The 27,263-nt window shown below is 39.5% G+C and overlaps 1 protein-coding gene across 1 annotated transcript; it reads left to right on the forward strand.

Annotated features, from left to right (window-relative positions):
- The first annotated feature begins 772 nt into the window (after positions 1-772).
- Positions 773-27,263, forward strand: LOC113392849 (uncharacterized protein). Its single transcript, XM_064220153.1, has 16 exons — positions 773-1,097; positions 14,734-15,334; positions 18,854-19,073; positions 19,782-19,852; positions 21,628-21,734; positions 22,694-22,798; positions 23,035-23,138; positions 23,582-23,673; positions 23,940-24,030; positions 24,477-24,603; positions 24,980-25,118; positions 25,454-25,560; positions 25,666-25,805; positions 25,931-26,001; positions 26,111-26,197; positions 27,030-27,263. The coding sequence occupies exons 2-16, from the start codon at positions 14,813-14,815 to the stop codon at positions 27,102-27,104; spliced, it is 2,058 nt and encodes a 685-aa protein (XP_064076223.1). The 5' UTR covers positions 773-1,097; positions 14,734-14,812; the 3' UTR covers positions 27,105-27,263.

Consider the following 27,263-nt stretch of genomic DNA (forward strand, 5'->3'; position numbering starts at 1 on the left):
AACAATGACATACTAAACCTAAATCAGTGTTTCGTAACACTATAACAGTTATATTTCGGGCGAGTTTCACATGAGTTCAAAAAACTTAGTTACATCCTGAATATAAAAGCAAGGTAAGATGACATTAATGAATGTTGCCATCATAAAAAATATACCCGATTTACAGTTAAAATGTATTTTTATTATATTTATTAAAAAATCATTTTAAAATTATATATATATAATAATAGATGTAAGGGAGAATGTTTAGTCAGTATTTTTTTAAATGAAATCTTTTGTTGATTTGTCTATAAGTAAGTATAGATATTGTTCTTAACATTAAAGAATAAACATTTTCAGATTTACATACATATATCAGGCATAGGAGGTCAGTTGAAAATACAACAAATTGGACTTTACAATATTGATCTATACAAAAAAAAATCTCGCATGTTTTTCTCTATGTTTTCCTAAATTAATTCGGTTATGATGAAAATCTTGTTGAATTCTTCTGCTTATCCTCGAGAAGCTAAATAAGACCGATCAATTCTTTCCCCTTATTTTACTCTTGCCCAGCCCAGATGGGTAGCTACTAATATTTTTTTAATACTTTTTAATATTTATTTTATCATCGCTTGAATAAGAAGTTTTTACTGCTTAGTTTATTGATATGATTTTGTTTATTTTACTACAAAATACAACACAATTATGTAAAATTAAATATATATTAAAAACTTTGAGCAGTATGTATTTTTTTTTGTAATGTGCAGCTTGAGAGGATTACCTGGCAACACAATGAAACTGCGCCATTCGGCATTCCGCGGCGCGCGACGTCCAGCGCAGTCGCTGACTGAAACGTCATATAAAATATAAATAAACCCGTACATAACTGTCGATATCACCGTACAATACATTTAATTCACTTTCTAATATTAATGTTCGATCTCTTTGATGTGTTGTGTCGTGTTATATGTGAGTGTAAAAGTTCGTTTCGTGTTCCATATACGAACTCCTTGCTGCAACGACCTACTTGAGTGAATTAGTGACGTCACTGTGTTTATTTTTTTTTTCGGAATCTAAATTGTTTTTAATTCTGTGCTTAGGGAAAGGTTAGAGAAGTAAGTTTAATTGCAATCGATTTGTAATGAAATCTAATGGATGTTTGACATTTATTCTGCAAATTGAATTACTCTTCATTTAAATTAATTAAATTAGGACGTTTATTCTTTAATGAGCTAAAACTTTTTATACGCAACATTTTCTAAACAGGATCTGTAAATTAGTTTTTATTAGTGAAAGTTGAATCGACGTTCTTAATCGACAGTTAGAAATCTTTCTTCCACTGACAATCTTTATTGTTTAAACATTTATTTTTAAACTCACAAGAAGGCTGCACGATGCCTTTTCTTCGAGGAGGCAAATAAAAAAAATGTATCAACGATCCAATCAATTCACAATCAACATAAAATTACAATTATCGATTCGCCGTGGATTTTAATTACGTTCTAAACTAAAAGAAACAAACGAATTCGAATTTCAGAATAGATATATTTCGTTATTTTTTTTTTCCATAAAAGTTAGTATCGTGTCTCACTAGTTAAAAAAGTAATAATTGTCTATGGGATCATCTCAATACATTTGATTAGATAATGAAGAATCTAACTAATTGGACTGTAGAAGACAATGTATGAGTAGGGTTTACGCTGGATAGGCTAACAGTGCCTTACATAAAGAGTAATAATAGTTAAAATACATTATTAAGTCATTTTTGTACTGCTAAACATTCTAAATATTGCGTTTTGCTGTCTGGAAGGACTAGCCTTTATTAACGACTCACTAGTGTAGAGTTACTAGGATGTAGGATGTTAAGGATGTCCTAACCGATCATCAAGGGCGAACAGCCAACTATGCAGGACATATAGTTAACAAGTCTGTGCGTAAACACAGATGCAATCTCTATTCCCTCTCTCATGTATAATCTGGCTACTAAAAGACTGCAAATAATTCAGGTGCAGGACCAGTGACTTTGTCCTGGCCCAGACATGGCAGTGTACACAATTCCAACTTCCAGACTATGGGGTGTTACTGAGAAATATTCCATAGAAAATCCAATAACATTGTATCGGCCCAATCTGAGGTTTGAACCACGAATATCGGGATCTGTGGCCTTACATCCAGCTACGAGACCAGCAAGGCAGTCAGTATACAGCCACAAAGGACATAACATCATAGATTTCATGGATTGCATATTGGTAATTGTTACGAGAGTGGTAGGCAACAAAATTGCTCGACAGCTTCCTAAAAGAAATAAAAATAACATGATATCTTGTATGTCTTCCTCTATAAGGATTTTTTCGTTGGTTTTTCATCACCATAAAGTCGCAATAGTCATTTAAAAAAAAGGATAGTATCAATGCTCCAAATTTATTAAGGAATTATTAATATTCCTATTTACCCCTCCTTTTAAGCTTATTACTTTTGTTAGGAGTAGGGACAAAAATAGCCCAAGGGGCCAGTAGACCTTTGGGCTGCTGATGCTTATTAATTAATAAATAAATACTCGTCTAAGAAAGTGTTAGTTAAAAGCTCTTAACATAATTCTTATGTAATTGAACGGTTATTGATCATTACGAAATAATCATATTAATGTAATAATATATTAACATATAAATCATTGAGGGTGATTATATGATGCTCTCTTCTTTCAAATTTAAAATCTATTTTGTCAGATAAAGCTAAATAAACTAAATATCTACTTTGTACAGATTTGTGCAAGTTGTCTGGCTAGATAGAACACACTCATCAGATATTATTTTGTGTTCCGATTTAAACGATGGAAGAGTCAGTGGAACATGCACAGGCGACTTACATCTCAGTTCACAGGTTTTAATCGTGATAGGAATGGTTTACTTTACAGAGTTAATGTCTGTGTGGTGGGGTCTATAGAGTGGTGGTGAACTCATGCCATTGTATGATCTTAATGTTGTCTCCCTTTCACATTACATAACATTAGCATCCTGTAAATTTTCCACTGCTGGGCTAAGGCCTCCTCTTCCTTTGAGGAGAAGGTTTGGTGCATATTCCACCACGCTGCTCCAATGTGGGTTATTAATTAGACACATGCAGGTTTTCTCACGATGTTTTCTTTCACCGCCTAGCACGAGATGAATTATAAACGCAAATTAAGTACAAGAAAATTAAGTGGTGCTTGCCTGGGTTTGAACCATCAATCTTGGCTCGTCTCCCTTCCAATATTAAAAAAAAAGATATTCTTTTGTTTGAATATTGATTCTAACGCAATTCAAAACATATTTTGATTTGGAAGTATAACATGCTTTATTAATAATATTAAAGAAAAGTATGTACATAGTGATGAGTTTCAGTACAGCTTGTTTGACGAATTTCAGTTCTTTTTTTTTAAACTACAATATAAATTTGGTTCAAGGAGATAATTAGTTATTCAAATGACTTATGACAAATGAACACAGTCTTGATTTATTATGTACCATATAGTACGAATAAGGCGTACCATTGATAATACTATGTGGGTACCCCCACTGATCCCTAGTTTACTGGTAGTTATTTGTACTAATAATATATCACTTGACTATGGGCCCCTACATACATGACAAAACAAAAATTTTACATTCGATGGTAAATAATTTTGTATGTGTTGTATGTATAGGATAAACTTGAGAAAATTCAAGTAACATTTATACATATATAGCCTATTTCAATGGAAGTAGGAAAAAAGATAAACAAACCTTAGATTCACGTATTTCAAGCGATTCGCTAATAACTCAGCTATATTGTGCACTACTGAGAGTTTATGATGAATATATCTCTATTTATAATACAACACTGTTACACTTAACTACTTATATCCACTTTAATTTTACTTCCAAAATTCCGATAACAGTTTCTTGGACGTTCAAAACGTCTTTTTGCACAAATCCATAGTGAATATCATAGATTAATCGAGCTCTCGACCAATGATATCGTGTCAATTTGCTGTCAAATGTTGTTTATTTGTTTTTATATATTTTTCTATACCAGGACAAAATGGCCCCTGCTCAGTATTAGGATACTTACAGAATGTTACTAATAGTCCGGGAGGTAGCGTTGCATTTTCGGCAGTGATTTTACGCCGACTGTTTGCGGTGTTTCGTCGTTCGTCAGAGAAAGATGACGATGGCGATACCACAGACAACGAATAACTTTTGCGAATTTTCTATTTCTATATTTCGATTTTGTTTATATTACCTTTCATTTTATTTTGGGTTCATTTAATTTTACGCTCGATTTTATTTCATATCGTGCATTTTGTTACAAATAAAACGAAACAAAAATATATCGAGAAAGATTCTGTCCATTGGTAGGATAATCTTTACCTTTACTGCGTCAGCTGACGGTCTTTCCACCGCTACACAATCAGCTGATTGTTGTTTTCGTACTCTACATTTTTTGAAGAATCCTGTAGTTAAATTTCATTCGGCGTATTATAACCCAGCCAGCTGACGCATAATCCCCCCTCGATTTCGCTCAGTATGACATCAACTATTTATGGAAAAAGTTTCAGCCAGCGTACTATTACTTAATTTTTTTTTTTTTTACCTCTTTTGCAGCCTCCTACACCCGCACCCACCGGTACTTGAGCAGCTGACGGTCGGTTCACTTATTAGTCATATAAGATCGACTATAGACGTTAATATCAGCCGGTTACTATGACTTTTGCAACGCTAGCTCCCGGACTATAAGCGTTATGTCAATAAAAGCATTCAGCTTCAAGTTGCATATGAGTTCGAATTAAGTTAATGAGTTATGACTCACGCAGATTGTATTCAATTGTGTGTGTATTGTCATCAATGAATCGAGGGTGGGGTTCTGTGTGACTGGACGTGGAATTGGGTATTCCACAACATTACGTATAGTTTAAGTAATTAATGTATGTACATTGTATAGTCTGTGTGTCAACCAATCAGTAGCTTGTTCTAATTTCAAACTTTCTATTAGGGTCAATATTTTGAGTTTTGCGTTTTTTGTTTGTGATGGTATGTGCGGGCGTGCGTGTGCGTGCGTCTGAAGTACACGTATATCATCTATTCAATTATTTATCGTAATAAATACAGAATTTATATATTGCACCCGACCCTGGCCCCTAGGATTAAAAAATTAACCGAACATCGATAATGTTTTTACTAAACCGTTTACGTAAAAAAAAAAATGTTGTTATGCTGTATGCTTTACAATCCTTGACACAGACGTGTAAAAAAAACAACGTAATTCTATCCGTCTGTTGTGGTCTGAGGTTAGTATTCTAGACTTGTAGGTATTCTATGAATTATTATCAGTTTTCTGACTTCGTTTATAGCCAAGGAGATTGTATAGCACTACTTTTAATAAAACAACGTGTCTCCCCCCCATTGTGTCTGTCTGTTTGAACGCGTTAAACTTAGAAACTACTGAACGGATTTTGATAAGGCTTTTGTGTATAGATGGAGTGATTCATGAGGAAGGTTTAGCTGTATAGTTAATCATGATTCTGTGTAAATTGACTTAAATATTATGATGGTTGTTGAACATTACAAGATTATATTGATGATAAAAAAGCGTGGAGTTAACGCTCGTTGACTTCCAGGCAGGAGACTTGACATACATATATAACTGACATGACTGTAATTTTAGATGTCGAAAAAGAGTAACTACTGAGTTTCTCGCCGGTTCTTCTCGACTTTCACTTTAAATGGTTTGTTAAATGACGATTCAAAAGTGCTTGTAAAAGCCTACATGAATAAAGTATATATTGATTTTGATTTTGATGTGTATTTAACATTTTATTAGTATACGACGCTTAAACCGATAGTCACACGTAATACGGTATAAATGATTCATGTCGACTCTTTGTTATACCCGAGCGTAATTCGAGAAATCAATACGTATAATAAAATTGGAGTGTCTGTTTGTAATATTAATTTTTTTTTACAATATTTGTCTGTCTGGCGATTTGTTCCGGCTAATCTCAGGAACGGCTGAACCGATTTCGACGGGACTTTCACTGGCAGATAGCGGATGTAATAAGGTGTAACTTGGGCCTTTATTTTAGAATTATGTATACAATAAAAATAAAATCACGCTACAATATCCAAATAACTTAAAATTCAAACAACGCGCACGTAGTCGCGGGCACAGCTGGTTCATAAATATGACTCTGTATTACAGAATGATTCCACGAGTTCATTTTTATAACGTACGGATTAGGTAATACGCCTATCGATCAGAACTTCGACTCAAGGTCACAGATGCATTACGATAGCGGCGTAGACTGGCTACCTGTGTCTATTCTCTATTCCGAACATAACAGGAGAAAAGCCTAATAAACAACCTTTGACGGTAAATTGACGCGACATCATTGGTCGAGAACTCGATTAGTCTATGATATTCGCTATGGATTTGCGATTGGCGTTTTGAACGTCGACGAAACTGTTATCGGAATTTTGGAAGTAAATTTAAAGTGGATTTAAGTAGTTAAGTGTAACAGTTTTGTATTATAAATAGAGATATGTTAATCGTAAATTCTTGTAGTGCACAATGTAGATGTGTTATTAGCGAATCGTATCAAATACGTATATTTAAGGTTTGTTTATCTTTTTTCATACTTTGGGATAGGGTATAGTCTGTTCGCGTTGACGATGCAGTTTAAAACTCGATGACCTATTAAATTTAAATTGCCGTTTTCTAATTAGTGGGGTTACATTACAAGATATATCTTAGATTTCAGTATGTTTTTTTTATTTTTTAATTATTTATTCAATATAGAAGCATTACACTTACTTATTGTTAGAACGCGTGCGTCTTAACCGATGATTTCGGGTTCAAACCCAGGCAAGCACCGCTGAATTTTCACGTGCTTAATTTGTGTTTATAATTCATCTCGTGCTCGGCGGTGAAGGAAAACATCGTGAGGAAACCTGCATGTGTCTAATTTCAACGAAATTCTGTCACATGTGTATCCACAAACCTTTCCTCAAAGGGAGACGAGGCCTTAGCCCAGCAGTGGGAAATTTACAGGCTGCTAAAGTACGTATTGATTAACAGAGACGACGAAATAAATTAACCACGTTTGAGAATAAAGATTACATTAAAGTTCATAACTCGTCGGAACCTCTATTGTGGAGGCCCAGGGCAGTCGCCCCAGTTCCCCTAAATCCGGCCCTGGGAGGAAATGGTGCTGTACTGTTTATACATATATTTGCAATTAAGTGTCCCTTGGTTCAGATTTTAACGCAATTTCCGACCCACGTACGCCCTAACAAGCAACTAAAAGCTAGACCCGTGGAAAGGTCGAAACTCAATCACGGGCAGAGAAAAATTCAATTAAGTACTGGAGCCATTAGTCATTTATTTACTATATAGACGGGTATATTATATACTGTTATACTAATATTATAAATGCGAAAGTAAGTCTGTTTGTCTGTTGATATGTAACGGCTATACCACTGAACCGAATTTGATGAAGTTTGCTGTTAAGTTAGCTTGATTTTATTTACTTTATTTTTTATACCTAACTAGCGACTCGCCCCGGCTTCGCACGAGTGCAATGTGGGTTATCCCTAAGAGATAGACTTATACCATCCTGGACTTTTTTTAAGATTGTTTCGAGGTGTACAATACTGTAGTACATTATTTTGATCTATCACGTAGAGTTCGTCCAGCGTTTGCAATGTAAGCCCAAAAAATGTGTTTATTTACGACACCACTTTAGAAACCTCTAAAATAATCAGTGTTTCTCTACTATATTGTGCATGTATTATACATATAAACCTTCCTCTTGAATCGATCTATCTATTAAAAAAACCGCATCAAAATCCGTTGTGTAATTTTAAAGATCTGAGCACACATAGGGACAGACAGCGGGAAGCGACTTTGTTTTATACTATGCAATGATGATACTGTTACTTTTCTCATTTGGTGAACTTTGGCTGTTAATGAAACGGAAGCTTCGTTTTGGTTTAGAATTATAGATAATCGATGACGGATTGACTCCTTAATCAGTATGTTAAATAAGGTATTCCATTTATTCTTATAGTCCTTGATAGATCCATTTTATACATTTTATGCGTTTGCAAGGTTAACATAGTGTGACCAATTTTTTAAGGTTGTGAAAAAAGTGGGCAATGCAGGTCACTCAATAAACTGAGTACTTAGGAGAATCCTATGGGATATCCCGTTTTATATACGGATAGTTATGTACGTTTAGATCTTTTGAACTGCGCAACGCGTTTTAATGCAGTTTTCTTGGATAAATAGAGCGACACAAGATGAAGATTTACATGTATAATGCATGCATGTTATAGTCGAGAACAGCCGACAATTTCAAATTTCCTAGACGGAAAAAAAGGGTTTTTTCTTTTTATGTCGTTCTTTTAAAATTCGTATATAGATACTTATTTTGTCCGTGTGAGTAGGAAGGGTAGCTAGTTTATAAACAAATAGTGAAAAACCGAAATATAATCCTGATACCTGTATTATTTCTGCCTCGGTAGGTTACAAACATCACATGTTTGAAGGGTGAGTGAGCCAGTGTTGACGGTTCCTAAGGTTGGTGGAGCATAGGCGATGTAAGAAATGTTTAATATTTCTTACAGTGTCATTGTCTAAAGACAGGTGAGCCATTTGCTCGTCCGTATACGTACATCATAAGAAAAATACGAGGACTCAGAACAAGTCACTAGTCTTGAATAATCCAAAAGATATTTTACTAAGTCGAACTCGTAACTCTTGAACTTTTCTTGAACACGACAAAATTTAGGTCAAGAGAACGACAAACATTTGCCAAATAAAAGCTATAAAAGAGAATTTTAGAACAACTTGGCACTAATGCTCGGGTCTCAATTATGTAGGCGAGATGCATCTGTCGAATTCTGCCTGGGTCAGACTGTCGACTCGACTGTGTGTTGCGTGGGCCAAGTGAAAAAGCGCCGTGTCGAATTATCTTGTATTTATATAAGAAGAGATCAAGACAGGATTGCATTTATGTTACTCGGCGATGTTGTTTTGTGCAAGTTTCAGTGGCTACTGACTCATCACATTATTGTTTTGCTTGCATTGTTTAGAGTAAGTGAGAGTCACTTCAGACATCTTGGCTACCAAGGTTGGTGTCGCATTTGCGATGACATATTGGTTTAGATTTTCTTATAGCATTGGCCATTGGTCTCCGTCGGATGAGTCGTTCGCCAGTTCGCCTGCGTGTAATGAATTGATATAAAAAAACGCTACCTCCTGTAACTTGGAGCGATGTTACTGCATACAGTATGTAGTGTGGTCCTTAACAGTGCTATGAACTTTACGTTACCAGCATTAGTATTAAAGCTTCGAAATGTTGACGATTTCTCACACAGGGGACTTCTTCGTGAGAGCAGTTAACGGGTTAACTTTTTGCTTAACTTTTTTTTTTAATTTTCGTCGCTCGTAACACTGAATTTCCGATTCCGGAAACTCGAGACATCCTTTTCGGGACACAGACATTCGAAGATGTGTTTAGCTTTGTCTATTGATAAGTTTGAATCATGTTAGAAAATAATCTACGAATATCATCTTTATTCGGTTAAAGACTATCCTATCTATACGAAATAATAAAACTTAAATTGTGTGATGACTGACGACTTCCGTGGTCGAGTAGTGTGTACACCGGTTTTCATGGGTACGCCACTCCGAGGTCCCGGGCTCGATTCCCGGCCAAGTCGATGTAGAAAAAGTTCATTAATTTTCTATGTTGTCTTAGGTCTGGGTATTTGTATCGGAGCATGTTGATTATGGTATTCGTGTAACATTTGCTTGGATAACTTTTCGATTGAAACGCGCACAATAGATATTTCAATCGCAGGATTAAATGTAGACGGACCAAAGATTTTCTCATCAGCTTCCCTTAAATATATGTTTATAAAATAAACTAGCTGACAGTTAATCATAACCGATGATTGCGGGTTCAAACCCGGGCAAGCACCACTGAATTTTCACGTGCTTAATTTGCGTTTATAATTCATTTCGTGCTCGGCGAAGGAAAACATCGTGAGGAAACCTGCACGTGTCTAATTTCAACGAAATTCTGCCACATTGGTGGAATATGCTCCTAACCTTTTCAAAGGGAGAGGAGGACTTAGCCCAGCAGTAGGACTTTTACAGGCTAAGCAGCAAATGATGAAAATAAATTTGTTTAAAATCGCTTCTATATAAAGACATACTGTAGTATATTTAGTATCAGCATTGCACCCGTGCGAAGCCGGGGCGGGTCGCTAGTTATATATAGGTAACCTAACCTATATGCCCATATTAATACGCAAGTGACTTTTTTTCATATAAACATGGGAGAACTTGATTCACAATGGAAGGTTTCAGGCTTCAAATTGACAAACATCCTCCTCAACTCGCCGTGTCCGTTCCCGGTATCCTAAGTGATTTCCGAAGCAAGGGAGTGCCGTCTTTAAATTGCAAGGCGGCACTCCTTTGCGTGAAGTTCAGACTTTTCGCTGCAACAATTGTGATAGAATATTCCAATAAGTTTTTTTTTAATCCAAAAACTCAGGGTTTGCCGCTGTGATTGATACTAATATTACAAATGCTAAAGTCACACTGTCTGTCTGTGTATCTGTTTGTTATTCTATGACGACAAAACCAACTTTTTTATTCCCCAAAACTGACGACCGAAATATTCAAGGCGAAATAAGTCGTGAACTTCTGTGAAGTCTATTCCGAACTCTTGACGCTTATTCGTCCAGCGAGCTATTTCATCGCGTTTCCACGTCATAGTCACCCTGTCCGATCACGACATAAAATATGCTAAATACTTTTTTGAAGTCCGCCTATGAAATCGCTGCCGCTTATGACTTAGCCCCGTTTACGTTTACGTGCATTCGATGTGTGTATGTTTGGTGTTCGTTAAACGTTTTGTGACGCTTTGAAAAGCACTACACGCGTGCGGTTGGAGCGATGAAAGGGAACCTTTGAGTTGTTCCAGGATTCCGCATTCGAGTAACCCTCGTGACGTCACAGCGTGTAGTCTAGAATTTTCTAAAGAATTAACTGGTTTGAAATTCGTGACACACGGTTGATTGGATGCTTACGATTTTTTCAGTCGAACCTTTTTTTGGGCTGTTTTCGTAAAGGGTTTCTTAGTCCGGTTTTTGGAATTCGCACAATTGGGTACTTTCGATAGGGAAAAAAAGATTAAGTTTGATAAAAATTAAATGATATGTACTTAAATATTCTGATTTTGAGTCAAAAGCACATTATTGTTTTGTTATATTAAAATTAAATGTCGTAATTTTTAGTCTGTTTATCACGTGACCTTAAACACGAGCCGCTATGGTGTGACGTCAGACAGGCAAAAACTGTCATTTCAATATCACATGGAACTGATAAACTACTTATCTGGAGTTTTAATGCTAACATTACACTCCAGTAATAGCTATTGTAATTCACAATTTTCCTACAAAACACTAAATATTTATAGCTGTTAACGTTGAATGAGTGCCGGTCGTACGTACACGAATGTTGTTTTTATCAGTGTGACGTCATCAAAATGTCTGACAGCGTTTTTGCGGGAATGAAAAAGGTTAAAGATTTTATTTTTAGTTTATGCCAAGAAAACGTGTTTATATTGCCAAAATATATATTTTTTTATAGGCCTTTATTGGGAAAATCAATATTTTGAAGTACTTTTACAAACATAGTAGAATACCCTATTCGATGTAAAGTTTTTTATATAATGTGTCCGTGTATATATGTTTTAGTTTGTTTTAATTTTCGTGTGAATTATTTCGTTCGAAATTTTCACTTTTTTTATTGTTCGTTATTTTTTTTTTTTTTTTTTCGATATTTTTGTTAGCCTTATATTAACTAGGGTTAATCGTAGTTTTATTTAACGTTATGACGTCGATAAACCGTACCGGTTATAAGTATGTCTCCGCCATAATGAATAGAGCTCGACGTCACGACTGTGGTCGACAGTCGACCTGCGGGTGTCTAATTGGTCTTAATTACGACGTTGGAGGCCTAAGGCGTCGCGTCTAAGCCTTTATGTGTAGCGACACGAGTCTAATTAGAAAAAAAAACATTCGCGACCCGATAACTATTATATTTGACGTATTTAGAACTAGTTTTCGACCATGTTTTCGGGGGGGGGGGGTGACTCCTTGGTTTAAGGTGTAAAAAAGTGGTTCAGCCAGTACAAAACAAACCGTCACTCTCAGTTTTACCGCCTCGAGGGGCGTATTTAATAAATGCCTACGTCGTTATCCGGGGCTCGAACTATCTCCATACAAAATGTCATCTAAATCGGTTCAGCGGTGACAGATGATAAAAAAGCGTGGAGCTAATACTTGTTGGATATACGTATAATAAAATCGGAGTGTCTGTTTGTAATATTGAAATAACCGCGTTTTACTAAATGCATATGTATGTATACACGGTTCATATACCTAAATAACATTTTTTGCAATTTTTGTCTGTCTGTCTGTTTGTTCCGGCTAATCTCTGGAACGGCTGGACCGATTTTGACGGGACTTTCACTTGCAGATAGCTGATGCTTGAAGGAGTAACTTAGCTTTTATTTTAGAATTATATGTAAATTAATAATTAAGTCACGCTTTCACGCCGTCACGCGGGCACAGCTAGTATGCATATATAATTGTATTAACTTTGTATTTCAATCGTTGGAAAAGGGTAACTAGTGCATTTCTTGCCAGTTCGCTGAGCTGCCGCGGCTCAAACTAAACATAGTTAAGTACTACGTGTTTGTGCATTAATGGCGCTATTATATGCAGTCTGGCGAAGTTGAGGGCTTGAGAACAGTTTAGGAGGGTGGTGCTTTAAAGCGCTATGCTTGCGCTAGATGCGTGAGACCGTAACTCAATCTAACGGTGCTTAATATGAGGAGCTTTAAGCTTTTACCGGATTTCGTACCTATAGCCGAGATGGCTCCGTAGTTAGATACATAAACACAACTAATCCGCCCCCTATGTCTAGAATTTTACATGGAAATCAGCACTCGCTAGCTCATAGAAGTTTCTTGGATTTATATCAGTAAATATATCATATATATTACCCAGATACAGATATATAGTACAGATATTAACGAACTAAATTACTTTTAATCAATCAAATCAAATCAAAATATACTTCATTCAAGTAGGCTTTTACGAGCACTTTTGAATCGTCATTTAACAACCTATTTAAAGTAAAGCTACCACCGGTTCGGTTCTTCTCGGTAGAATCTACGAACCGGTTTTTTTTTATGTTTTAAGAATGTTGGCTTTTATTTGTGCCAAACAGGCATAGATTATTTCGCAAATGTCACGTGCGACATATCAAAGATTAAAATCAGTGACGCTTACTTTGACATTTCGTTTGTTTTTTTTTTATTGTCATAATGAAAAGGTATCGTCCAGCTGAGCCTAATTTTTCTTATATATCCAATCAACGAAGCGTCACTAGCAGTTACGTGCCACCCAGCGATGTAAAATGTCGCAGGATCGTATTCCTAACACAAGTGATAAGCTCAAAAGGAACATTAGTAATTTCTTATTCAATTTGAGGCATTGCTACAATTTCCATTTTTTTTAAGTAACTATTTTCTTTAGCAACTACGACGGTTGATTTTACGTCAATGAGCGATCACTAGGGTTTATTTGTATGGGGATTGGGATGCCTCGCTGTTCCAATGGCTACAGATAGGGTCGCAGATTCCGAGCTCCAAAGTTCGAACCCCAGGACGGAACGGTAAACACTTATTGGGTTTTCTATTAAAGGATTCTTAGTAACCGGTCATTCAAGTTGCAAGTGTGTGCACTCCCGTGCCTCGGGAAGCACGTAAAGGTCCTGCACTTGAACTCTTTCCGGTCCCATCGGATCATGGGAGTAAGTAGAGAGTGCACCAGTGTTTGCGCGCGCACTAGTCCACCGTAACATGGCCTGCGTATTCGGCTGGTCTCTCTCTCGAGATTAAGTAATCGGTCAGGACGACATGGTTAGGCATAAACTGTGACAAGGGTTCCGTATATATAATGATATCGAGATCTAATAACACAAACATTTACTTGGTGGTAGGGCTTTGTGCAAGCCCGTCTGGGTAGGTACCACCCACTCATCAGATATTCTACCGCCAAATAACAGTACACTGTATTGTTGTGTTCCGGTTAGAAGGGTGAGTGAGCCAGTGTAATCACAGGCACAAGGGACATAACATCTTAGTTCCCGAGATGGTGGCGCATAGGTGATGTAAGGAATGGTTAATATTTCTTACAGCGCCTTTGTCTATGGGCGGTGGTGACCACTTACCATCAGGTGGCCCATATGCTCGTCCGCCAAACAATGACATAAAAAAAAAATGTCGCTAGTCGCTAATTTAATGTTCATGCTCAAATCGATTGCAAATAAAAACTTATTGATTTACTCATAAATGTTGTTTAAGGGTGATAAGTTGCACTAGTCTTCTTAGTTTTAAATGTAAGTAGAAATATTAATCATTCCATACATCGCTAATGCGCCAGCAACCTCGGGAACTGAGATGTTTTGTCCCTTGTGCCTGTAGTTACACTGGCTCAGCCAATATGTGATGAGTAGGTGGTACCTAGCATAAGGGATCACCAAGTTAATGTTACATCTTGTGAGATTGTCAAATCGATTACGACAGAAATTTCCATGTTTAACTATACCCGTTAAACAATGTTTATGCACAGTAAAGTATCTTCAAATTAGGTATCAAATATGAAGTAATTGAAGTCAGTCAGTCAGTGGAAATGTGTTAATTGATAAAATGTAGTGGAATAAAAACAAAATGGCCGGAACTCGCACTTTAAATGTCGAACCACCGCGCTCGACCGCGTATTACTACGCCGACCTTGAGAAGATCAAACGACAAAATGGCGCCCACGAACAAGATGGCTGCCCACCGGACAAAGACGAACAGAACCTAAACGAACTCAGCGAGTACGCTGAAACGAATGAAGTCATCAACGATGGTGCCACTAAAGAGATACCACCGCTACGTGATAGGTGGTCGCCGGAGTACACTACGCCGGAGAACGGCGTGAAAGTTGGGGAGACCTACTCCACGGCTGGAACTTTTCCCATGCCGGAACCTAAGGAAAAGGAGCCGCTGCTGGCTGAGTTGGAGATCGTTGGACGTGTGCCGCTCACTCAGTTAGACACAGCCACTGGAGTTAGAAGGAGTAGGAGCTGGTATCTTTGCTGTCCGAACGTCGGAGACGAGGAGATATCCAGAGAATCATCCTGGAGGTATTCCAGCTTGCGGCCGGTGACTGCTCCTCCAGTTCCAGGACAGAACGGCTTTCATACGGTAAGATTTTGTGGTGATGGTTAAATTTCTGGTGATCTTTTTGGGTATGTGCTTTATTAAAGGGAAAACTTAGTATTTAACATGATACTCTGTCTTGTTAGCTCCGGTGACAGGAGAACTGGTTTATTTTCTCCCAGAGGGTCGGAGTAGCGTTTTAACACGGGAAAACGGGTAGCATTCTTGCCAGAATTCAACTAATCATGATTGGTACAGGCAATTTTTAAAATTTATTTGTATTTTTTTTTCAATTCTTAAAAGATAAATCTATACTAATATTTCAAAGCTGAGGGATGGTTTGGTTGAATGAGCTAATCTCAGGAACTACTAGTCCGATTTGAAAAAATATTTTATTGTCATACATTTATCGAGGAAGACCACGACCAATAGGAGCGCAGTGGTGCGCTGTATAAACGGTTGAAGTTTCGCTAAAATCATGTTTGACAAATTTGTGATAGCCGAGCAAAGTCGGGACGACCAGCTAGTCTTCTATATATATATATTTCTTTGTACTGCGTCGCGTAACTCTTTTCCCCTGGTTAAATTGTAAAAGTATGTAATTTAATTATAAAACAATATAAATTTATGAGAAGGCCTGTAAATTTCCCACTGTTGCGCAAAGTCCTCCTCTCTTTTGAGGAATAATCTCGAGGATTCGAGATTATTCCACCACACTGCTCCAGTGCGGACTAGATGCACATGTGGCAGAATTTCATTAGACTTAGAGATTAGTTTGTCAATGTTGTCACCGCCGACTATACTAATTATAAACTAACTATATTAATTATAAACACAAATTATGTCTGTGCTTGAATCCGCAATCATCGGTTAAGATGCACGTGTTCTAACCAATGGGCCATCGCGACTCATAAATAAATTTATGTCCTCCATAAAAACAAAATTTATTAATTTCACGCTTTTTCATGTAACTAATATCATACATGCGACAGGGCGTTGGTTTGTTTGTTATGCTTTAACTAGTCAATCATCATTTTGTTGTAGCACCTACCTACTTGGTGGTAGGGGTAGGTACCATCCATTCATCATAATACAGGCACAAGCGGCATAACACACTAGCTTAGAATGGTTAAATATATCTTACAGCCTGTCTGCCTACATAAAAAAAAACCTGCCCCCCCTTCTGCCCGGATAAAGCCGCAATTATAAACAAGTCATTAATATAACCATTTAGGGATTAATACGCCTGTTGATCGATGTTTTTTTAACATGCGATTTCAATTTATTAAATGGCAAAGCTAAAAGTATCGGATGGTCTTTGTTATTGAAACGAAAACTCGCCCAAGGTCAATCGATACCTCTCGACTCTCTGGAGACGAAAATATTGTTTAAACTTTATCAACTAGAACTTATAAGCCCTTTTTTACTTTAAAAATAGAGAATTTTTTTTAGTCATGACGACATCGTCTCTACTAATATTGTAAATGCAAAAGTAACTGTGAAAGTCTGTTGTTTCCACGGGCAAACCGCTGTATCGAATTTGATGAAATTTTGTAACAATGAACTCGGTGGTCACTCCACTCCACCACTCATCAGATTAGATCAGATATTCTACCGCCAAACAGCGGTACTCTGTATTGTTGTGTTCCGCTTAGAAGGGTGAGTGAGCCAGTGTAACTACAGGCACAAGGGACGTAATATCTTAGTTCCCAAGGTTGGTGGCGCATTGGTGATGTAAGGAATGATTAATATTTCTTACAACGCCTTTGTCTATGGGCGGTGGTGACCACTTATCATCAGGTGGCTCATTTCCTCGTCCGCCAACCGATATCATTAAAAAAAAACAAGTTTGAACTCCATGGAAACGCATAGGCTTTTTATGCGTAACATCTAACGACCGATAAATAAAACGCGAGCGATTACTGGTATGAAATATTTAACGAAGTTAATAAAACTTTAAATAAACCGACTGACACACAACGCATAGAGCATAGGTGAGCACTAAAGGAGGATTTTTCAGAATTAATTTTCTAAATGGACTTTATGGAGGAAGCAGGTTGTATAGAAATACTTCATTTCTGAGGTTAGAAATAAGTATTTAGCCAAAGGCGTTTGTGAAATCTTATTTAAAGATTCATCACCACAGAGGGTGAAATTTAGGATGAAAGTTTTTGAAATTAAACAGATTTCATAAGTAAGTTTGTTGGTGAATTACTTGAGAAAGGCTAGACCGATTTTTTTTATATGTTCCACCAACCCGTTTTGAAGCAGCGTGGTGGAATAAGCTTCGAACCGTCTCCTTGAGGCCTTTAAGTCTTAGCCCAGCAATGAGGCATTTACAGGCTGTTACTGTACGATATCAGCCAAAATAGTTGTTCCAGGAAAATCCCGCACAAAAAAAAGTTAATTAAGTAATCGTTTTTCAATTGTTACATTATATCAGTCAAGTCGAGCCGAGATGGCCCAGTGGTTAGAACGCGTGCATCTTAACCGACGATTTTGGGTTTAAAAGCAGGCAAGCACTACTGAATTTTCATGTGCTTAATTTGTGGTTATAATTCATCCCGTGCTCGGCGGTGAAGGAAAACATCGTGAGAAAACCTGCATGTGTCTAATTTCAACGAAATTCTGCCACATGTGTATTCCACCAACCCGCATTGGAGCAGCGTGGTGGAATATGCTTCAAACCTTCTCAAAGGGAGAGGAAGCCTTGGCCCAGCAGAGGGAAATTTACAGGCTGTTAATGTAAAAAAAAATTATATCAGTCAAGAAACATCCGCACGAACCTACCCTAGCAAGAAGTACGCGTACCACAAATTGGGAAACACGGAGCTAGGCCAAATATGTAATCACGAGTTGATGGTACAAGCGTACACAATTGTTCCTACGGTATATTTCCGTGTGCTTTTAATTCAATCCGTTATTTACGACAATTCATTAACATACTATTTTATACATCGCCAAATTAACGTCACGGCACTTTGTGTTCTAAATACAGAACAATTATACATTCCAATGCATCGTGCGTTACTGGAAATGGTCACCGTTGACGCGTTCAGATTGACACGCTTCGGAAATGGTGCGATGGTTGTCGGCACCTGTGTATAGTGGTTCTTGAACTGAGAGCGTGTTAAATTAAAGTAAAAATGGTTTAGGCGTATTCATTCCAATTCAGTCTCAAATGGCAACATTTAGTATAGTCGTGCTCCTGTTTAAAGGGTTTACCTAATTTAACTAGAGGTAAATATCTTAGTTCCTAAGGTTACGATGCAAATTGCAAAAGACCGTTAATTTCTCACAGTACCGATAACTATGGGCGGTGGTAACCACTTAACATCAGGTGGGAAATTTAACAACCTACCTTTTTTAAATAATATTTCTTTTTTATTTTTTTTATTAAGACAAAAAAAATTACGTTTCAAAATTATCAAGGCAAAAGTTCTCCTACTTACAGGTGGTCTCACCATACATTATCATATTACACAATGTAATTATTGAAAATATAAATTAAACATAAGCAATAAATATATAAATAATTCTAACACAAATTCCTATTTTTTCCAGGTAGCAACCCAAAGCAGCGGCCGAGTAGATGATGTGGCAACACTGCGGGCGGAACGCGACGCGCTCTCTCGCGCGCTCGCTTCCGAGCGTCAGCGTGCGGCCGCAGCGGCTCGCGCGCACGACGCACGACTCGCCGAGCTGCACGGCGTTATAGCTGAGCTTGTTCGGCGTAGGGCTGCTGACAAGCGGGCTAAGGCCATCCCGGAGGAGGAGATTTCTGGTAATTTGAAATTATTGTTACTTAAAATAGTTATTGATACGCCTGTATCATGGTTTGTAGAAACGCTGTCGTTAAAATTGGATGGTAGTTACTGTATATTATATCTGTGTAAGGCTGTGTAGAAGGTTAACTAGCTTGCCTGACTGATGTCTGCATTGATGTTTGGGAAATTGCATCACAGCTTATTTGAAGCGAATCGATGATGACATGAAAGTAACCAAAGATGATGAAACTTCATATTTCAATAGTTCCGAAGACAACTACACCTATATTAACACCTTTGATACCAATGATATCGCATCAGATCAATGTCAAGTCAGTTTTTAAATGATTTTACTCCTCTTTTTGGGAAAGAGACTCTGCTTTTTTAATGATATCAGTGGAAACGATCATGCACTTGATGAAAAGTGACTTCCACCGCCCATGAACATCTGCAAAAATCCGGGGGCTTAAAAAATATGTAGGCTTTTTTCTTGGATGTTCCCAAGTTGTATCGGTTCGGAAAAACCGCGGAAAACGCCTTATTCAAGGCAGAAATTATTTATACACCGCGCCGTTGTGGATTTTCGGACATCTAGGTAGTGATGGACATCGGTTCAGCTGTAAGACATTAACGTCCTGCTGGAAATACGTGGGCTTACTTTCCTAAGAAATAATTCCTACTGATTACCGGAACAGATGTTAAAGTTTATTTTTCATATTTTTCAGAGGAATGCGAGTCGACGACTCAGCCGGCGGGTGAGCTGGACAATGATGCGGACATGTCCCAGACCGAACAGGTAATGCGTGCTCTTTTCTTCATAATTTTTTTTTTATGTCATAGGTGGCAACCTGATGGAAAGTGACTACCACCGCCCATGGAAATCTGCAACACCGGGGGGCTTGCAGGTGCGTTGCCGGCCTTTCAGGAAAGAGTACGCTCTTTTCTTGAAGGTTCCCAAGTCGTATCGGTTCGGAAAAACCGCCGACGAAAGCTGGTTCCACAGAGGGGTTGTGCGAGGCAGAACAGTTCTTTTTCGTTCCCACACTACTGTTGATCGCTTCCATTAATTGCTTTCCACCCGAGGAGGAGATCGTGCATTAGTATTTGAGTTGATATATCAAGTCAAAGTCAAAGTCAAAGTCAAAAATCTTTATTCAATATAGAAGTGTTTACACTTGCTTATTGATTGTCAAAAATCTACCACCGGTTCGGAATTTAGCACCTCGGACCTGAGAAGAACCGGCGAAAGAAACTCAGCGGGAGTTGTTATTTTGTATATTGTAATACACTATGGGCTGGAGCCTTGGAAAAGATACTGGTCCTTAAAAGAAGTAGTGAAAAATCCCGAAGTACCTCTTAAATATAAGAAAAAAATATTTGACTCGTGTATTCTACCCGTTATGACATGTGGATGCCAAACGTGGAGTTTAACGGAACACAACATACGCAAACTAGAGATGTGTCAGCATGATATGGAAAGAAGTATGCTCGATTTTAAATTAAAAAACAAAATAGAACTAAAAACAATTCGGAAGCAAACCGGAGTTACAGATGTGACATATTACATCAAAAAATAAAATGGAGGTGGACGGGTCACATGATGATAAACAAAAAAGATAAATGGACCAAGGATATAACTGAATGGTATCCAAGACAATACAAACGAAGGAAAGGAAGACAACGTCGCAGGTGGGGAGACGACATAAAAAGAATAGCAGGTTTTACATGGAGACGAAAGACACAAGATCGTACTTTGTGGCAAGCTTTAGGGGGGGCCTATGCTGGGAAGCGAGACAATCTTGGCGAAACTGGTGTCAAATATTAAAATTTAGTATTTAAGAAAGAAACGTATTATGTAAGATTGTTAAATGAAGGCTATTATTATGGGCTGATGTCTCTGCCAGGGTAGAAAGAGAAAGCAATATCGTGACGCCCCCCAAAGGGACGTAGAGGGTACTGTTGGTTTTTATTATGTATCCCAGTGTACTAGGGCGCAATACGAATCTTGGGCAAAAAAGTGCTGGATGTTTCAATATGTGGAATGAGCAGGTTATCAATAAAGATGACAGGATCAAATCTCATTGATCTCATGGGTCTTTATGTGGATTTTACGAGATTTTATTTAACACCTGATAGAGTTTAAAGTGGGGTTTTAAGTGTGTCTTAAGACTTCGGTTGATTTTTAAACCAGTTCCAAACAAACAATTGAGCTCAAATGATTCACACACTTTTGATACTGGTAAATGTTAAATCTACAATTCTTTCTCGAAAACATTGCTGGGTATCGTAATAGTATCTGTGTTAAGTTATTGGAAGCAGCCTGGGAGGGGGCGTGGTTGTTCAAAATCAAAATAAATCTCTCTAGTCTTTTCAACGGACGGCTGACTCAGTTTTAGTGAGTAAACCCTAACCTAAGCCGTATTTCCCAAAGATTCCTCATACCTATTTATCACAATGTGTTATAATGGCTCAGAATCGGAATCAATCTTAACTTTTGTAGGGTTCCAATGCCCTAAAAAAGGCTATAATATATTAAAAGCTTATGTTAATAAATCGTGTATTCCTTTGCAGAATGATAACTCCTCGCTCCTGAGTCCAGCGGAGCTGCCAACACCCCAAGATCCGAAATTGGAGCCTCTGCCGGACGACACTGATGTCAGCACCACGGAGAATATCAGGTGCGTCAATGATGACGAAATTTGAGTCCAAAAAAATAATATTTTCATTAATAACGATATGATTACTGTTTGAACGAAGTTCTTTGACGCGGCTTGGAGTAGAGTGAACTGGCAGTAATCTTCTCGTAAGGAAAAAGCGTTACGCCCCCTCCAGACGATCTTCTCCTCCCTCACTCTTTCTCTATTTCTAGTGTATACGATTTTATATAAATTCATTTAAACTTCTTTTTTTTCAACAACAATTTTGCTTATGTAATTTAAGGATTCTTAAACGTTATTAGTTCTTTTTACAATATAAGTAGAAAAGTATATAATATACGCGTTATGTACTCACAACAGAGTACAAAGCGACATTGGGGAGCGGCATACGAGTCGGTCGTGAGACCTAAAGGTAGCCAGAGGTCCGACCATTGATAGAGATAGAATGGGTAAGGGATGTCAGTGGAAGTTTTCCAACAAAAATACATACGAAATCGCAATAAATATCCATCCCTCCTTGGAAAAGCCACAACAGCGAGATTTTTAAGGCATTTTCTGCCAAAAACATTCTGTGGAACCAGTTTTCGCTGGCGGTTTCTCGGAACCGATACGACTTGGGAACCTTCAAGAAAAGAGCGTAATCATTTCTTAAAGGCGGGCCATACCAGCAAGTCCCCCCGGTGTCGCAGATCTCCATGGCCGGTGGTAGTGACTTTCTATCAGGTTTGCCACCTAAAGCGAAAAAATAAAATCAAAGTAGTATTTGATGGCGCTATATCCTCTACCATTTATGTTTATCTCTGGTCAAGCACCTTATTATTGTGCACATCATCAATTTTGGTGCTTTATCGGTTTACATTAGAAACTTTTTGCAGAGATAGAAGATATTAAAATCTCAAGGTCGAATTTGACGTTAAAATAATAAAACGCTTCTGACGCAAAATTAGCTCTCTGAATTGTACGTGTTTTCTCATTTTCAGATTGGAAACACCTAAAGTGGAAGTCTCGCCCCCCCAAGGGTCCGAACATTGCTCGAGTCTGATGCTGTCCGAGAGGGACTCGGAGATCTGTGTCAGTACCGCGAGGTTTGTGTTGCGAACGTGTAGTCTATTACTGCTTAAGCTGTTTTTGTCAACGAATTAAATACTAAGAATATCATTTTCAAATTTTCTCTTAATAAAATGTCCTCCTTTGATTAATTATATAACGTTTATCAACTGAATAATTCCTATAATTATATTATTTGTCAAATATTTAAAGAGTTTTTATGATTAAAATGATTGCTGCCCCTCTATTTGCTCAATCTTCTGACGGTACGCAGGCGCTGCCAGCACGCGCGCGCGGCGGGCGGCGCGGGCGGCGCGGGGGGCGCGGGCAGCTGCGAGCGCCAGCGCGGCTCCCCCGGCCTGCTGCCGCCCTCGCCGGGTAACGCCGTCAGCCATTGTTGCTTAGGGCTAAACAGCCTTACTTAACATAATTAACCCCATCAAATTCTAAATATTGTTTATTCGACACAATGTGTGTGTGTGCAAAAACAAGTGCATTCTCTATTCCCTCTCTCTTGTGATGCGACGGGACAGCGCCTCTAAACCGCGAAGAGTTCAGACGCAGAACCAACGGCTTTACTTACGAGGCACGGTATCCTAAACACTCTTAACTTCTAAGCTCTGGACGTCTGCTGAGAATTTCTCTGCCATCGGCCATCGGGTTCTAGACCCGAGCTCTAGTCACAAGAAAAATGAGGCACGATAGAACTCGGTACTACGCCAATAATCTGCACCCAGGTGTCAACAATGCGGAGTTCAATAGCTTATTTCAAAAATTGGTCCTTCGAGCCGGAGATTAAATATTAAAATATTTCCGTACAGGTCGCTGTGAGTCCAGGGAAGCTAAAATCGCATCGCGGGTTCGACTCCGGCGGACGGAAGACACCGAGTCCAACCAGATATCGGACGATGAGGTGATTATTTAATTTTTAGAAGTTCAGAACGAGATTTATTTCATTCGTTCTACAAAGTTTAGAAATACTTTGTTAATATTCTTAAATTATATGAACGAATTTCGGCCATCATGGAGACTAACCTTCTGTGAAGAAGATATTCTAATTCAAATACTCCGATAACAGGAACCGCACAAGATCGACGACTTTTGTATACTTTTTGGGTTACAATAGAACATTGACTCTGAACTCTTCGATGTATCTGTTTACACTGGCGCTTTCCCCAGGCGTGGTGCGCGGAGGCCGCTGAGCGACTGGCCCTGGACGTGTGCGCGCAGGCCGACCTCAGGGAGGCCTTGGTGTCGGCTTCCAACGATGGTAACGGGCTCCTCCGATCATTATCGACGGTCGAATTCATGTAGATGACATCTGTTTATTTACTCTGGAAGAATAGTGTTATGGTTTTTAGACTGAAAGGGCAAAACGGGACCGAATTGAGGCTCCACTGTCCGTCCGTCTATCCGTCAGTCTGTCGCCAGTCTGTATCTCGTGAGCTGTGATTAGTAGGAGGCTTGAAAGTTTCACAGATTATGTTTTTCTGTTGTGCGACAGCAGACATGATTTTTTTAGATAATGCATGGAACTCTCTCGACGAGAGTACGACTCGCACTTGGCTGAGTTTTAAATGTTTAGGGGTAGGAATGTAACTCAATTGGAAATAGCCCTGAAGTGTAATCGATTCACAAACGTGATTCCTAATGGAAGGAGAGACAAAATAAAAAGTGTTCGACACAAGAGCACTCGGCTGACGTGCGCGTGCGCAGGCGCGGGCGCGGGCGCGGCGGCGGCGGCGGCGGCGGCGCGGGCCTGGCGCGCGCGCTGCGTGCGGCTGGCGGCCGACTGCCGCGTGCTGGACGCCGCGCTCGCACGCGCCGTCGACACCGCGCACAGGTACGCACGCACGCACGCACGCACGCACGCACGCACACTAAGATACATCACACACCGCACTCTGAAATAATACTCACTGTAATCAACTTCATGAGCTTCTGTAACTGATGTTCTACGTTTTAGTGTCAACATCACTTTATCGAAATCGCAACAGAATTGTATCGCGAGACAAAATTAAAGTCAATTAAAGAGTCTTAAATATATCCTTTGCGGTGTAGCGAGGGAAATGAAGTACTTTCGTTCATTGATAAAGAAAAAAAAGTTTTGTAATTGAACCCTTTGGAAACACAATAAACATTATTATCCGAGAGCGCGACGTGTATGCGAGCCGCCCTCGCCCTCCCCCCCACTGCTATAACGCGCGCCTCCCCCCCAGGCTGTCGTGCGCGTGCGCGCTGCAGGAGTCGTCGTCGGTGGCGCTGTGCTCGGCCCTGCGCGCCGCCGACCGCGCGCTGGAGACGTACGACGTGCTGCTGGCGCTGCAGGAGACCAGCGCCGGCGCCGGCTCCGACCAGGTGACGGCACTCGATCGGCAAACCTTACGCCGAACACCAATACTTAATTGCGCTTTGAAGGAGTGACACAGGCACGAGAGACGTGACCTCTTAGTTCCCGAGGTCGGTGACGCGTTGACGTACTATGGGATGATTCATATTTCTAACGGTGCCGGGTCTATGGGTGGCGGTGGCAGCGATGGCCACTTCTGCAGTATTCCATTTGCCGGCCTCTTTATTTTTAATAAGAAAGAATTGTTTTAATAAATTCATCCAACATGTATGCGTGCGTGCGTTATGGTAGACGTGTTCGCACGCACACAGGCATCATATCAAAGGCGATGTATGACGTGCAGCGCGAGGCGGCGGAGGCGGTGGCTCGGCGTCTGCTCGCTCGCCTGGAAGCCGCACCGGTTTGGGGCGAGCCACTGCTGTCCCCGGGCCCCTGGCAGAACCACAATCAGTGAGTTCCGCGCGATATTGAACTGAAGCCGAAAGAGATCATTCGATCCCTCAGAATCATGGTCTAGTCTACGTTTTTGTAACGTACGCGTGTGATCGTCGACAGGAGCAACGAGTGGGAGGAGGGGGCGGAGCCCTGGAGCGAGCAGTGCGAGGCGCGGCTGCGCGCGCACGCGGCGCGCCTCAAGAGCGACACGGCCGCGCTGCGGGCGCTGCGCCCTCCGCCGCGCCTCTACTCGCCGCACGGTCCTCACCCTTATCTTGTCTCGACGATCAAATCGATTCAAATAAGCTTACGAACACATCGGTATAACAAAATATTAATTTAAAAAAAAGTTTCCCCTAACATTATAATTTTCTCGTAATACCAGACATGGACGAGGAGGAGGGCTGCATGGACAGCGTCAGCATGGCGGAAATGGAGGCCGCGGTCATGATGCAGGTGAGGAGGTCTTGACGGTGCGATCCAGGCTATCCTATCACAGTGGCCGGAGTGTACTGAGTGAGCGGAATCAACGGTGATATGGATGCGTGCTTCGTTTGTGTTTCAGGAAATGCTGATAGCGAAAGAGGCCCAGGAGACCGAGCGAGCCAACGCACTGCTGCACGAGGCGGAGGCGCCCGTTGAACGACATAAGGTCTGCGTGTTAGATTCATTGAGACACTCGTTTTAAGGGTCGGTCGTCAGACGCTCAGAATAAAAAGTCGCGTTTGCCTTTAGGGTTTCGTAACAGACTGGCAGACAGCGCTGCGGCAGTAAAATTGTCTCCAAAGGAATATGTTATATAAAAAACGATAAAATAAATAAAAATATACCTACCTATACGTTGAAAAGTGTTTATGAATTATTTATTAAAGTATATTATTTGGGGATTTATTTCCTAAAAGCAATATCGTTTAAACGCGAACCGGCATTCACTGAAGTGTTAAACTTGTCGATATATAATCAAATCTTTATAATTATTGAGAGCCGAGATGGCCCAGCGGTTAGAACGCGTGCATCTTAACCGATGATTTCGGGTTCAAACCCAGGCAGGCACCACTGAATTTACATGTGCTTAATTTGTGTTTATAATTCATCTCGTGCTCGGCGGTGAAGGGAAACATCGTGAGGAAACCTGCATGTGTCTAATTTCAACGAAATTCTGCCACATGTGTATTCCACCAACCCGCATTGGAGCAGCGTGGTGGAATATGCTCCATGCCTTCTCCTCAACGGGAGAGGAGGCCTTAGCCCAGCAGTGGGAAATTTACAGGCTGATTATGTTATGTCATGTTATAATTATTATTGAATAGTTCGGCGTTACCTTTACGTTCCTTATCATAAAATGTCGTTATGGACGTTGCTTTCCTTAAGACCTAAAAGTGTGACAAGGAGCTCATACGGCGTCCTGCTCACACGTTTTATTGCGACAGGCACCCTTTGTTTTTAATATTCAGACTTCTGTATGTATGTTATTCTTGTTACAGGGCGAGTCGACACGCAGACGCCGACATAGGGAGCGACACTGGCTCGACACGCAGGCTTCGGAGACAGATTTATAATGCAACATTGAATATCATTATATATAAACAAGCTGGCGCTCGCAACTCGACACGTGAACACGCTCGCGTAACATAGATTCATTATTTTCTCGAATCCGGCTCGAAGGACCAAAAACAAAACTCAAAATATCATACTTTGCATGCAAATTTGCATTTATG

Source organism: Vanessa tameamea, chromosome 31, assembly GCF_037043105.1.
Source record: "Vanessa tameamea isolate UH-Manoa-2023 chromosome 31, ilVanTame1 primary haplotype, whole genome shotgun sequence".
Classification (NCBI taxonomy): Eukaryota; Metazoa; Arthropoda; class Insecta; order Lepidoptera; family Nymphalidae; genus Vanessa; species Vanessa tameamea.